At 46.4% G+C, this 14509-nt stretch overlaps 1 protein-coding gene across 1 annotated transcript in view; it reads right to left on the minus strand.

The window, feature by feature from the left end:
• Positions 1 to 653: 653 nt before the first annotated feature.
• Positions 654 to 14509, minus strand: part of CCSAP (centriole, cilia and spindle associated protein) — a 29446-nt gene continuing 15590 nt past the window's right edge. Inside the window, exons 3-5 of the mRNA XM_071212474.1 lie at positions 6968 to 7132; positions 5274 to 5566; positions 654 to 4078 (exon numbers count right to left, since the gene is read on the minus strand). Coding sequence (XP_071068575.1) covers positions 3905 to 4078; positions 5274 to 5566; positions 6968 to 7132 — 632 coding nt within the window. The 3' untranslated portion in view covers positions 654 to 3904. The remainder of the gene's footprint in view (positions 4079 to 5273; positions 5567 to 6967; positions 7133 to 14509) is intronic.

A 14509-nucleotide genomic window follows, 5' to 3' on the forward strand; every position in this document is an offset into this window, starting at 1 on the left:
CGCTGGAGCTCTGCCCCCCGTGCCCTCTGCCCCCTGCCCCCTCCTCTACCCCCCGTGCTCCCCTCTTCTGCTCTGTGTGGAGTTCAGGTGAAGCCCCCACGTGAGCGGCGCCGTGGGTGCCCCGCCCAGAGCTGCAGGCCGCTGTTACTTTTCAGAGTCTGCGCCCCGCCCCCCCGGCCACGCCACGCATCGTCCAGGTCTCGTGTTGTGCTCGGGGGCAGCACGTGTGAACGCCATCCTGCCCACTAAGTGAAAAAAGTTACAGACTGCACAGCGCTGCCCCACGCTGGCGGACAACGCTCCGTGTATGCACCTCCATATTCAGATAACTTGGAAAAACAAAGTTACGTACAGAAGTTACCGCTGCTTTCCTCCTAAGAGTGGGGTTTTGGCGAGGAGGTGGTGTTGGAGGCGAACATCCACGGTTTACCCTATGCTTTTAAATTATTTTACCTTCGTAATTCGTAACACTAAGATGTGAGGGCAAAGACTAGGAAAAATTATAGTTCAACTCAAAGTAGCTTTTCTGGACGTTTCTAATGTACTTGGCTAAACATCTAGTGAAAAATCTGTATCAGAGTCCACATAATCATACATTTTCTACATACCACTCACATGCTGCTCAGAATTATTTCCCACAAAATAGAAGCCTCGGCCTTTAATATTAACTTTATTCACATTTTTTCAAGCAAATACAATATTAAATGTAAAAACAATCCATACTTGTTAGAAAATACAAGTCAAAATCCCTATTGCCTAGAGTCAGTCTTGCTGCTTCAGAATTAAAGTGGCTACAGTGCTCAGGAGAAACTTTTATTAGCGTGCGGAGATTTTTCTTTTTTTTTCCACTTGACACTAGCAGGTCTTCGAAGGGGCAAATCTGGGCCACAAATCCAGACCTAGCTCCTTGCGCAGGGTCTGGTATTAAGTAACTCCCTATCTGGAATTTTGTATAAAAATCCTTTTCAAATGTTGACCTTTGAAAGGACCAGGTCATATTGTCAGGATCAATCCTAACATTACTGAACTGGCCACGACACTGTAAGGCTCTCGCATGGTCGGGCGTTAGCAGTCGGATAACCGAGATCAGGCCACATAAATATTCTTAGCACCATTTTATAGCTGGTCCAATGAGATGCCAAACAGTCAACTGAACACGGAGGGGGCTTTACTTCCAACAGACACGCACTCTCAAGTGTGTGCCCAGAACGGCATTATCCACTTAAAGGGGGAGGAAAATAAAACCTGCAAATTGCACGGAATGCTTTTTTTGAAAGTTTTGAAATCCAGTAACTTAGTAACCACTTTGCTTGCTCTCTTGCTTTCCTGAAATTTAGTTCGATGAGGTAAGTAGGATGGCATTTTTAATACACTTTAAAAAATGTATAAATAAGGGGAACAGATGTAGCTCAGTGGTTGAGTGCCTGCTTCCCATGGACGAGGTCCCGGGTTCAATCCCCGGTGCCTCCTAAAAAAAAAAACTACTTAGAAATTTTATGGGGAATGAATGGATAGATATAATCAGAGATAGCAAGTATTTTGACACCTCCTAAATAAGCGCAGTCTTTTAAAAGACAGACTTCTGACTCCAGTCAACAGAATGCTAGAAGTTACTACTTCAAGTTTCTAATATTGCTCACCATGTAAAAAAGTAATACAAAAAGCATGATTATGGAAAGTGTTTTAATTAACTTAAAACTTTAAAGAGAGTCTTATATAACAATTACTTTGTTCTATATTTTAAATATCATGGGATTCTCAGTTTCAGACTTTTTCAACCCGAATGGTCATTTCAACTGTCTCACTGTCTTTCAGTTTGTCCCAAGAATTAAGAACATGATATAATCACATTAGTTTCCAGGATGAAAAGTAGGTCCATAGAATTGTTAAAACATAAAAAGTTTTGTAGGTTCAACAGGTGCAATAGCCACTGATAGAAAAAGGAACTAAAAGAAACCTGCCCAACTAAGGACTTGGCCCCTGGAGGGGACTCAAGGACTTCACTTGGCATCATCTGCTCGTGCTGCACCCAAGGACGTCAAATGTCTTGATCATTTGTCCTCCACTTGAAAAGAAGGGGGACTGGCCCGTGTTTGCCTTCTAGGTCTTTCTGCTATCCTAGAGAAAAACCGGCCCATCAAAGCCTGAGCGAAAGTCGGTTTCCTAAGATTGTCAGATGCCACGGGAACAGCTTGAGCTCGATGGCTAAAATCAAACATGCAAGACTTGAAGCAACAGTTTCCACAATGAGCTGCGCCGCCACACATTGCCACACATTGATCTTAGGAACCTGCAAAGTGTAAAGACCTTAATAACAGAAACAGCAAAATGTACCAGAATTACCGGCAAAGTTGTTTTGAACAACATGTAGAATCAAAATTTCCTTATAAATACACACCTCATTGGTTAGGAGAGCTCTCTGTAAAATAATTCACCTCGAAACTATGCAAATATAGTAAAAAGTTTCATTTAAAAAAGCTCACAATTGAGTATGAGTTTTCAAAGCTTAGTACAGTTATAAGATGATAGTTCTAAGAATTGAATAGAGTACTTTAAAGACCCATTATAAAAATATCAGGGAAATGCTCATCTAACACCAAATTTTCAATTCACACCACTGCTAACTGGCAGAAGCCAGGTACCTTCCTTATCTCTTTTAAAGAATTTGAATCCCCAGCCTTGTGGTAGATTCCTGTCTCCAGTAGACAGAGACCTTATTCTCTGATGGAAACCAGTATCTCTTAAAACCATTTTTCTATCCCTAAAGCAAACATACTACAGAGAGGGAGCACGCCATTTAACTTCTAACTTCTGTGCTTATACACACACCACGTTCTCACATTAAGTCCCACAGGGGGTGTACGCACCAGGAATCAAGCAGGAATGTATTTCAACCCAAGCGTGAGTATTTCACACCGTCAGGACTGTCACTGCTAAGCTCGGTAGAGGAAAGCCTAGAGCGGGGGTGGGCAGCATCTCCAGTACTTGATGGTCCTCCTGCATCCCCAGTGGCCAGATGGCCTTCCGACTGTGAATTCTGAATGTCCCTGCCAGTTACTGTGAAAGAGGCCAAAGTCCACAGTGGGTGGACACCGAGAGGCCGGCCTGCAGTAAGGGATGAGTTCCCCATGATGTAGGCTAAACACCCATGCAATATTTAGAGAATAATAATAACGGGCCAGTCTTTGGCTCAAAAGAAGCTTCTTCTCTAATCTATATAACACTGATGCTTTGCTCATTGGAATGTATTTGAACCATTAAATAATAAGTGCCTGGATGACCATTTAAACAGACAACATCACCCTTACCCAGCCCAGGTAAATCTTTAATATCAGGGTCTACGGCATGAAGTGCTGCTAAACTGAAATACCAACTTAAGTTTTTCAGGAATTAGCAAAGTTGATTATACATGGAGTCAGTGCTACTGTTCAAACTCATTTTTGACTTGATATTAATTCTTTCACTAAGAAAATGGCACGTAAGAAAAATGATCTGTTGCAAGACGCAATGAATGACCATATTAGCTATGGAGTTCAACTGGTTATTCAAAACAAGATGAAAATGGGCTCCACTTAAAATTATGACAGGGCACTGAATGTTAAGTATTATAGCCATTTAAAGGCATTTGGTGTCAGTATCTTAAAAGATTAAGATGCTTTAAAACCTTTATAAGAATAGCAAAGATTTAGAGAATCATCATCATATATAACTTCAAATGTCTATGGCTTCAACCGTCTCCCCTACTGCTGAGGTAGGTGGCCAAGATTCATCAAAACAACAACCCTTTGGAAATTGCCCAAGAAAAACCTTGCACAATCGGTTTCCTAAACCCGTGTCTGCTTTATGGTTTTTCTCTTCGTTTGCTCTTTGTAGATGAGGACGTCCAGCAGCTGTCTCTGTTTCCTTAAGCTCTAGCCGAGTAGCACCTCATGTACTCTGTCACCCATGGGTTATCCGGAGAAGACTGAACCTTTGTGTTTTTCTCCACGCTCACGGAGTTAGCACGTTGCCTCTGAGCAGCCAGTTTCCTCTTTTCCACCTGTCTTCTGCTCTTGGCTCGTAACGCCGACTCATGAATCTAGGAAGAGTTTAAAATAAAAGTATAATAAAGTAAATGGCTTTTGTACTGAGCCTCAAGGATCTTCACAATGAGGCTGGCCCCAGGGCTCCAGAAGCAGTCGGGCTGGCCTTTATATAAACACACACACACACACACCCGCCTTTATATATATAAACAGACACACACACACACGCCTTTATATATATAAACACACACACACACCCGCCTTTATATATATAAACACACACACACACACCTTTATATATATAAACACACACACACACACACCCACCTTTATATATATAAACACACACACACACACACCCGCCTTTATATATATAAACAGACACACACACACATGCCTTTATATATATAAATACACACACCCCACACACACGCCCCATTCTGCAGGACAGCCATCACCCCTGGATGCTGTGGCTTACTCAGGACGAGTGGTAAAGAAACTAAGCAACGGGAACTAGCACTGGACTAAATTCCAGATGTAAATTGTAAGCAGCCGATTTGCATGTTCTTGTAGAAACTGCCTCTGGAAAATTGTTGGAACTGCTTAGCATTAAGCATGGCTAGTATTCCATTAAAGAACTTTTAATGTTTTACAGCCGCGTACTAAAACCCCACGAGACTTTTCACGGTACAGATTAAGCCTGTTAAAACTGATCCCACACAAGCGTCAGGTCTTTTGTTAAACTACAGCTTTGTCGCCTCAAATTCCACTCAAAATAACACCATCTGCCAGGGTTCAGGATCAGGGGGCGCTTGGGCGGAACTCGGCTTGCACTTTGTCTGCTCCTTGCGACACGCGCTTTGCTTTGGCTGCAAACCCAGGACAGCCCCAGCTGAGCTGCCGGCAGGCCCGGCGCCGGGTGACAGACACGGGCCTGGGGAGGAAGGGGAGCTCCCGGGGGAGGACGCAGAGGTCAAGGGCAACGAGAGGGCACGTCAGCATCCGGATTTAATCAGATGAGCCGAGGGATTCTAGGCTGGACACCCAGAGCCACAGACGGGCCCCAGGCCAGGGTGCCACCCACGAGCACACGCCAGCCCTGTCCCGCGCCGTCCCCTGCGCAGCGTCTGGAACCCCCAGGACCCCTGCTGTCCAGGCAGCCCCCACCGGGACCAGGTGCCCGGCTCCGGCGCCCACCGCCACCCCCAGCGCCCCGGCCAGCGGGGCAGGCGAGGGGCAGCAGCGCACCTCCCGCGCCGAGGCCGAAGCGCAGACGTTGTGGGTCCTCTGGCCCCCCGTGGCCGCCTGCTTCTCCCCCCAGCCGTAGAGCGCAAACGGGTGCTTGTTTTCCCGGGTTTTAACGGTCGGCGTCTGGGGACCTCGCGCTGCTTTCCTGCCTCCTCTGGCAAATAAGGCACTTGGGCGCTGCGGTGGCTCCGCGCCGCGGGGGGCTCGGTCGGCAGTGCTCGGCTCCGCAGGTTGCTCAGGTTTTCCCTCTTCTTCCACTGCAGGCTTTTCTTCTACTTCTTTTGCTGACAATGCTTTTGAAAAAGATAAAATGATAGGAAAATTAAATTAGGTTGCTTAAATAGTTGAGTTGAAAATGTGTAATGCTTCATCTAGCAGGATCTTCATTCTTCACTTAAAGCCGAAGTTGGCCTAATAATTTTCAAGCAGCGTCTCCATTTTAAAATCAACAACAGGGAAGCAGACTTGGCCCAGTGGTTAGGGCGTCCGTCTACCACATGGGAGGTCCGTGGTTCAAACCCCGGGCCTCCTGACCCGTGTGGAGCTGGCCCACACGCAGTGCTGATGCGCTCAAGGAGTGCCGTGCCACGCAGGGGTGCCCCCAATAGGGGAGCCCCACGCGCAAGGAGTGCGCTCCATAAGGAGAACCACCCAGTGTGAAAGAAAGTGCAGCCTGCCCAGGAATGGCGCCGCACACACGGAGAGCTGACGCAGCAAGGTGATGCAACAAAAAGAGGCACAAATTCTCGGTGCTGCTGATAAGGATAGAAGCGGTCACAGAAGAACACACAGCGAACAGACACAGAGAGCAGACAACTGGGGGTGGGGAAGGGGAGAGAAATTTAAAAAATAAAAAAATAAAATCAACAACAACTACGCCTTGATGGAAGCAGCGCTCTGTGCAGCCGCGCAGTGGACTGAGGCACACGTAGGGCACCCCAGCTTCCTCCCGGCCCCGGGACAAGCTGGTCACCCCAGCCCAGCTGAGGAAGACCCAGTGTGCGCCTGCACCTGCAGGGCAGCAGGCCACCCGTGGCGCCCGGTGGCCCACGGTTGCTGAACACGGTCCTGCGGCCCCCGTGGGCCACTCACTTACTTACAAAAGCGCTCCCGGGCGACCTCAACTCTAGAGGCCCTTGTCACGAGGTTTCCATAGTTACCGGCCTAGAAGCACAGGTGTTCTCGCACAGCGCAGACGTGGAGGGGGGCTTCCCACGCTGCCCCGGGGGGGCCCGGGCCCCCGTTCCCTCAGCAGAGCCGGGGAAGCCGGCCTGGCAGCTGCCCTGCGCGGGGGGCGCATCCAGCGTTGGGGACAGACTCAAACACAGCACAGCCTGCAGCCACCTTAGGATTCTGCGTGCGTTATCTTTCCAGCACTGCGCGGCCTGTTTAATCTCAGGCCGAACTTTACCTTTGAGTAGGAGCTCCTTGGGCATCTGGGCTCGAGTTCAGCTGTGTCGGCTGTTTAGGCCTCAAGGAGTCCCCTTGCTTGAGATGCTCCCGAGTTTGGGCCCAGGTAGGGACCTTGTAGATGGCTCCCACAGCGCCTCGTCCCCTCCTGAGGACATGGCCCTTGCCCCTTACTCCTCCTCCTTTCTGTCTTTTCCTGTGTATTTCCCTGGTCCCTTTACCGTACAGTGGAAAACCGTGCAGACCACCTGTCATCTCTCCCGTCAGAAAGGACCGTCCCGTACTGGACGTCTTAAGGTGAACGAAACCCACAGCCACCCCCGAGGCCCAGTCCATACAGGCCTCCGAGCCCAGCCCCTCGGGTATCCGGGGACGAGCTGGGATTGTGGGGACCTGAACCCACTCGTCGCCCACGGCTCCTGAGTGGCGTCTGCGTTCCCCCCTCTTCCCTGGAGGGGGACAGGCAGGAGCAGGATCGGTGCCGGGACAAGACGGAGTGAAAAGACGGCGTCCTCTTCTCCCTCCCCAGGGCCGAGCCCACACCGTCCCAGGAAACCGTCCCGAGACGCGATGATGATTCAGTTTGAAGGACAAGCTGGAGATAGGAAGTGAACAGGAAAGAGAATTCCAGGAAGAGGGAATGGCCTGTTCAAGGGCCTGGAGGTGAGAAAGAAGAGGGAATTTGTGAATAGTTCAAAGCGAGGAATGCACGCAACGTGGGCAGGTAGGAGGGGGGGATAAAGACTTCCTACGCCACAAAGGAATTTTTTTTTCTCCTGAAAATAATGAACCATTGAAGGATTTTAAGCTGAAAAATGACGTGGTCCTGCTTGCCTTTTAGGAGTAAGGCCCCTGGTTCAATGTGAAAGACAAGTTGATGCAGAGGCCAGACAGCAACAAGTTTCAAGTGATCCCGGCACATAAGCCCTCATACAGTCTAGGCAGCGGCAGGAGAGTGGAGAGGCGGGACAGCGCCGCGCCCACGGGGCATGGAGGTAGTCAGGAGCACCGAGAGCGCCCGGCCCACACGCTGATCTGGGTGAATTCGTGGACTCCTCGCAGACGAACCGAGGCGGTACCTCAGACTCCTCACCAAGGCCCCTCGAGCGTGGACGGCCCAGCCACCTGGACTGGGCTGACGGAAGGCAGAGCTCACAGGGCTGCCATGGACGATCGTGCTCTCTTCTGATAAAAGGCCCACACGCTGACGCCTTGGGCTCGAGGATCCTGGGCAACCACGCGGGCCGGCAGCCGCACCCTTGATCTGGAGCTACTCGGCCCGAGAACACCGGTATTTAATGAGGGGGCAGAGAACCGAGGCCCCAAGAGGGGGACAGGATAGCAAGAGAGTGGGAACAATTGGTTCCGCAAAGATGGCATCAGAGTAGGCAGGCGGGGCTCAACTCTCACAAAAACAGTGAAGAAAAGGACAAAAGCTGCCCAGGGGACCCGCACTGGGAGTCAGCTGGCCAGAACAGTGCTGCGCAGCTCCCAGGAGGGCCAGAACACCAAGCGCGGGTGACCAGACCCCCGCAGCAGCCAGACGGGCCCCCATCCCCGTCCTCAAGCCATAAGGCCTGGAGAGACCCCTGGCTCACTGCAGCCGACGGAGAGGGGAACAGACGTTTTCCTCCCTGTCGGCTGTTACAAGGAAAGAGGGAGGGTGCGTTGGAGGGCTGAGACTAGTTTCTTTTGGGTGAATAAGGCCAGCAGAGCCTAGTTTGGATCTCAGCTCTAGCCAGACCAGAAACATGGGAAAGCAAAGGTTGAAAGAAACACCTTCAAGGAAAGGTTCACCAACGGGCGCCACCTGATGGCCAGCCAGGAAATTGCAAGGAGAAAATCCTGGGAGAAAATCTGTACCCTTACTGAGTGCCTGGCTCAATTTTGGTATATAAAGCTGGGCAATTTTAAAGACTCAGAATAAGTTGAACCAAAAAGCAAAGAAGAGCTGTGGAGGGGAAAAGAAAGTGCAAGAGAGAAATTGACCATCAGAGTAAATTCACTAACATATCCAAATGCCTAGACATCAGCAAAAAAAATCACAAACCATACTGGGAAACAGGAAGAGATGGCCCAGCCAAAGGAACAAACCAAATATCCTGACGATATACAAGATTTAAAACTAATCAATGATAATCACATAAATCTTCTAAATCAATTCAGAGAATTAAAGGAAGGATATGACTAAAGAGATAAAGGATATTGAGACAATACTGGATGAGCATAAAGAACAATTTGAAAGCCTGCAAATAAATTAACAGACTTTATGGGAATGAAATATATATGGATGAGGTTAAAAATATGAGAAAGAGCAGATGTAGCTCAGTGGTTGAGTGCCTGCTTCCCATGTACAGGTCCTGGGTTCATTCGCTGTTACCTGCTAAAACAAAAAAAAAACAACCCTATGGGACACCACAAAGGAAGTGCTGAGAGGGAAATTTATAGCCCTCAATGTTTATATTAAAAGGGGGGGGGCGAAAATTGAAGCTCTAACTGCATACCTGGAGGAACTAGAAAAAGAACAGCAAACTAATACCAAACCAAGCGAAAGGAAAGTCATGGTAAAGATCACAGCAAAATACATGAAATTGAGAACAAAAAAACCATAGCATCAACAAAGCCAAAAAAACAGAGAAGATGCAAATAAAATCAGAAATGGGAGAGGGAATATTACCACTGACCCTGCAGAAATGAGAGATCATGAGGATACTATGAACCGTAGGCCAAAAAACTAGACAATGTACACAAAATGGACAAACAACTAGAAACACGAGAACAACCTACACTGACCCTAGAAGAAACAGAAGACCTCAACAAACCAATCACAAGTGAAGAGATTGAAACAGTCACCAAAAACCTCCCAAAGGCATTTGCAGGACTTGGAGTTGTCCTGAATAATACTGCAGGGACAGATGCAGGACCTTATACATCCTCCCATAACCCACTGAATGGACTGGGAGAGAGTGTAAACTACAATGTAAACTATAGTCCATGCTGTGTAGCACTGCCCCAAAATGTATTCATCAAATGCAATGAATATACCACACTGATGAAAGAAGTTGATGATGTAGAAAAAGTGGGGGATGTGGGGGGTAGGGTATATGGGAGCCTCCTATATATATATATATATTTTTTTTTTTAGATTTATTTTTTATTTCTTTCTCTCACCCCCAACCCTGTTGTCTGCTCTCTGTGTCCATTCAATGTGTGTTCTTCTGTGTCCACTTGCATTCTTGTCAGCAGCACCAGGAATCTGTGTCTCTTTTTGTTGTGTCATCTTGCTGCGTCAGCTCTCCATGTGTGCAGCACCACTCCTGGGCAGGCTGTGCTTTTTTTTGCACAGGGCGGCTCCCCTACACGGGAGACACCCCTGCGTGGCACGGCACTCCTTTCACACATCAGCACTGCGCATGGGCCAGCTCACCAGACAGGTCAGGAGGCCCTGGGTTTGAGCCCTGGACCTTCCATATAGTAGGCAGATGCTCTATCAGTTGAGCCAAATCCACTTCCCTCCTATATTTTTCAATGTAACATTTTATGTGATCTATGTATCTTTTAAAAATAAATAAAAATATATATATATTTTAAAAACCCTCCCAAACATGAAAAGACCAGGACCAGTTCTTCACATGTGAATTCTACCAATCCTTCAAAGACGAGCTAACACAAATCTTGCTCAAGCTCTTACAAAAAATTGTACAGGAAAGAACGCTACCAAACTCATTCTATGAAGTCAACTTCACCCTAATGGCAAAACTTAGAAAAATCACATGTTCCTCTCAATCAATGCAGAAAAGGCATTATACAAAAATAATAGCATCCTTTCTTGATAAAAACCCTCCAACAGATAGGAATAGAAGGAAGCTTTCTGGGTATGGTAAGGTGCATATATGGGAAACCTCCAGCTAGCACTGTACTCAACGGTGAAAGACTGAGGGCTTTCCCACTGAGATCAGGAGCAGGATAAGGATGCCCACTGTCGCCAGTATTATTCAAGACTGTGCTGGAAAGTCTACCTAGAGCAATTAGGCTAGATAAAGAAATAAAAGGCACCCAAATAAGAAAGGAAGAAGTAAAACTTTCACTATTCATTGATGATATGCTCCTCTATCTAGGAAATCCTGAAAAAGCCACAGCAAAGCTCCTGGAACTAACAGATAAGTTCAGCAAAGTGGCAGGATACAGGATTAGCAAAAATCCATAGCGTTTCTGTACAGTACTGATGAGCAATCTCAGGAGGAAATCAGAAAAAAAAATCCATTTATAATAGCAACTAAAAGAATCAAATATTTAGGAATAAACTTAACCAAGGAAACAAATGACCTGTATTCATAAAACTACAAAACATTGCTAAAAGAAAGTAAAAAAGACTTAAATGGAAGGACATTCCATGATCATGGACTGGAAGACTAAATATCATTAAGATGTCAATTGTAGAAAATGACCTTGAATAAAAGGGTCAACTCGGACCAGCAGAATATCTCAATCTACATATAATTCCAGGAGTTAAAACTGCTTTTTGACCTGAATCAAACGGGGAAATGGAAAGGACAAATGAGTTTATATGGCTATGAGTCTCCAAAAAGAGCTGGGAGGTTATCAGAGGGGTTGCCCTTATGCACACCTCAGCCGAGTCCCAGAGACAGATAAAGTAGATACAACCCCGGGTATTGGTTCTTCTGAGGGCTGCAGAGACCCACAGGTTCTATGGTCATGGCAGATGGAGTTCAGTGCCATGTCAGTTGGCCCTTCTTTGGAGTTTGTGTTTCTGTGTGATGGAGCTGAACTCAGATGTGATCTTTGTTCACAAGCCTCTCCTGTTACTTTTACTGGAACTGTAGTTGGTGCTGGGGTTTAGTGGATACCCAGGGGACCTGAATCTCTGGACTGTCCATGTGATAGCCAGGCCCTGAGCCTCAACAGACTTCAGCTCCTACACTCTGGTTTATTGGACTTACCCCACTCAGCTAACATGGAGGTGAAGAAGGTCAACCACCACACCAGGGAGCCAAGAGTGCCTACACCTGAAAGCAGGAGGATTGCATCCAGCATCCATGTGGAATCTAAGCCCCCTCTTGACATAGATGTGCAATGGACACAACCAATCCAAGGTCCACACGATAGAGGAATAGAGTATGGATTAGAGTGGTCTTATTGATATTCTATTCATGAACTATTGTGATTAGTAATCGAAGAAAATGTGGCATTGGTGTGGAAAAAGTGGCCATGGTGACTGCTGGGGGTAGGGAGTGGGAGGAAGAGATGTGATGTGGGGGCATTTTTGGGGGTTGGAGTTGTCCTTGGTGGTACTGCAGGGACAGTTACCAGACATTGTATGTCCTCCCATGGCCCACTGGGTAGAACATGGGAGAGTGTGGGCTATGGTGTGGACCATTGACCATGAGATGCAGCGGTGCTCAGAGATGTATTCACCAAGTGCAATGAATGTCCCATGATGATGGAGGAGGTTGTTGTTATGGGGGGAGGAGTGGGATGAGGGGGTTGGGGAGTGTATGGCGGCCTCATATTTTTTTAATGTAATATTAAAAAAAAAACAAAGAAAAAAAAAAAATCACATACACACAAAAGATGTCAATTGTACCCAGACTGATTTACAGATTCAATGCAATCCCAATAAAAATCTAATCTTTTTGGAAAAGGAAAAGCCAATTATCAAATTTATTTGGAAGGGTAAGGAGTGCAAAATAGCCAAAAATGTCTTTAAAAGGAAGAACAAAGTTGGAGGACTCTCACTTCCTGACTTTAAAGCATGTTACTTAGCTACAGTGGTAAAAACAGCATGGTACTGCATAAAGACAGACATTGGCCAGTGGAACTGAATCCCAAACTCAGAAATAGACCCTCACGTCCACGGTCAAGTGGTTTCCACAAGGCTGCCAAGCCCTCCAGGTGCCCAGAGTCATCTACTCAACAAATGATGCTGGGTAATTGGATATTCATATCGAGAAGAAAGAAAGAGGACTCCTGCCTCACACCTAACACAAAAATTAACTCAAAATGGATCAAGGACCTAAACATAAAAGGTACAGCCATAAAACTTTTGAAGAAAATGTAGGAAAACATCTTAAAGATCTTGTGATAGATAGTAATTTTTTAAACCTTACACCCAAATCACAAGAAACAAAAGAACAGATAAATGGGAGCTCCTGAAAAGTAAACACTTTCATACCTCAAAGAACTTTGTGGCAGCCAACTCGATGGGAGAAAATATTTAGAAATCACATGTCCAATAAGGGTTTAATGTCCATGATACATAGAGAGATGCTACGAGTCAACAGTAAAAAGACTTAACGTGGGAAGCAGATGTGGCAAAGAAACAAGGAAGATGAACAGACACAGCAAATACAAAACAATAAGAAGGTGGGAAGAAATAAATAAAAATAAATCTTTAAAAACAAAAAACAGAGACAAATGACCTGATCAAAAAGACAGAGAACTAAAAGTGTTGGGGAGGATGTGGAGAGAGAGGAACACTTGAACACTTAGTCACTGTTGGTGGAATGCAGGATGTACAGCCACTGTGGAGACTGTTGGCAGTTCCTAAGGAAGTTGAATATAGACTTGCCATGTGACCCTGCGATACCACTCCTGGGCACACGCCCAGAAGACCTGAGAGCAGTGACACGAACAGACATCTGCACACCAATGTCCATAGCGGCTTTATTCATGATTGCCAAAAGATGCAAACAACCCAGGTGTCCATCAACAGATGGATGTTGTCATGTGATGGAATATTATGCAGCTGTAAGAAGAAATGAAGTCGTGAAGCATATGACAACCTGGATGAACCTGGAGGACATTACGTTGAGTGAAGCAAGCCAGACACAAAAGGACAAATATGGTATGACTGCACTATTATGAACTAAATTTATTGTGTAATCTCATGGAGTTATTAATAACTGGAATATAGGTCCCCAGAAAATAGAATGAAGCTAGAGAATGGAAAGCTAAGGGTTTATCTGCAGAACTGGTAAAAAGGTTATTTGTAAATCTTTGGAAATGGATAGCGTCGGTGAAAGCACAGCACAGTGTTTGTAACTAGCAGAGCTGTTCTATGGGTATGGCAGGGGTTGAAAGGGAAAGTCTAGGGACATGTCTATCACTAGAAGGAAAGCTGAAAAATGTAACATGGGACCGTAGAGCATAGCAAAATCTACACTTTAGATGGATTGATGTTTTCATATGTATCAATTAAATTGATTTGTTATTTTTTAAAAAAGAGTGGGGAAAATTAGCAGAGAGCCTGGTATCAGAGAAGCTGAGCAGAGTTTCAGAAAAGGATAGAGCAGTTAGCAGTGCCAAGTTTTACAGAGAAGTCAAGTAAGACGGTGAGTGAAAGAGACCTCGAGTTAGTCAGAGCAATAACTGGGTGCTGGAGTGGGGAGACTATCTCCGTAAGCCCCTCCTTTACACATCAGGGAGGCTAAGGGGGGCTAAGAAACTGGACCAGCATCCTACAGCTGGTCAGTCACTTCCAGGGAAGACGGCGAGTTAGGGAGCTACGGGACACAGGCTTCCTCAAAACCAGCCAGCAGACAGGCAGAAGCTGTCAGGCTCTCGGGGCTTCACAGGTCAGAGAACGGAACAGCGTCCGGGAAAGAGCGGGACAGGGGAAACGCAAAGCTGTGGCAAAAAATCACCTGAGTGAGTCAACATATCAACACACAGGATGCAGTGAAGGCAGTGCTGAGAGGGAAATTTATAGCCCCTGACACCTACATTTAAAAAGAAGACAGAGCTCAAGTCAAAGACTTACCTGTATACCTGGAGGAACTAGGAAAAAAGAGCAGCAGACTAATCTC

The sequence above is a fragment of the Dasypus novemcinctus genome, chromosome 28 (genome assembly GCF_030445035.2).
Source record: "Dasypus novemcinctus isolate mDasNov1 chromosome 28, mDasNov1.1.hap2, whole genome shotgun sequence".
NCBI classification, from domain to species: domain Eukaryota; kingdom Metazoa; phylum Chordata; class Mammalia; order Cingulata; family Dasypodidae; genus Dasypus; species Dasypus novemcinctus.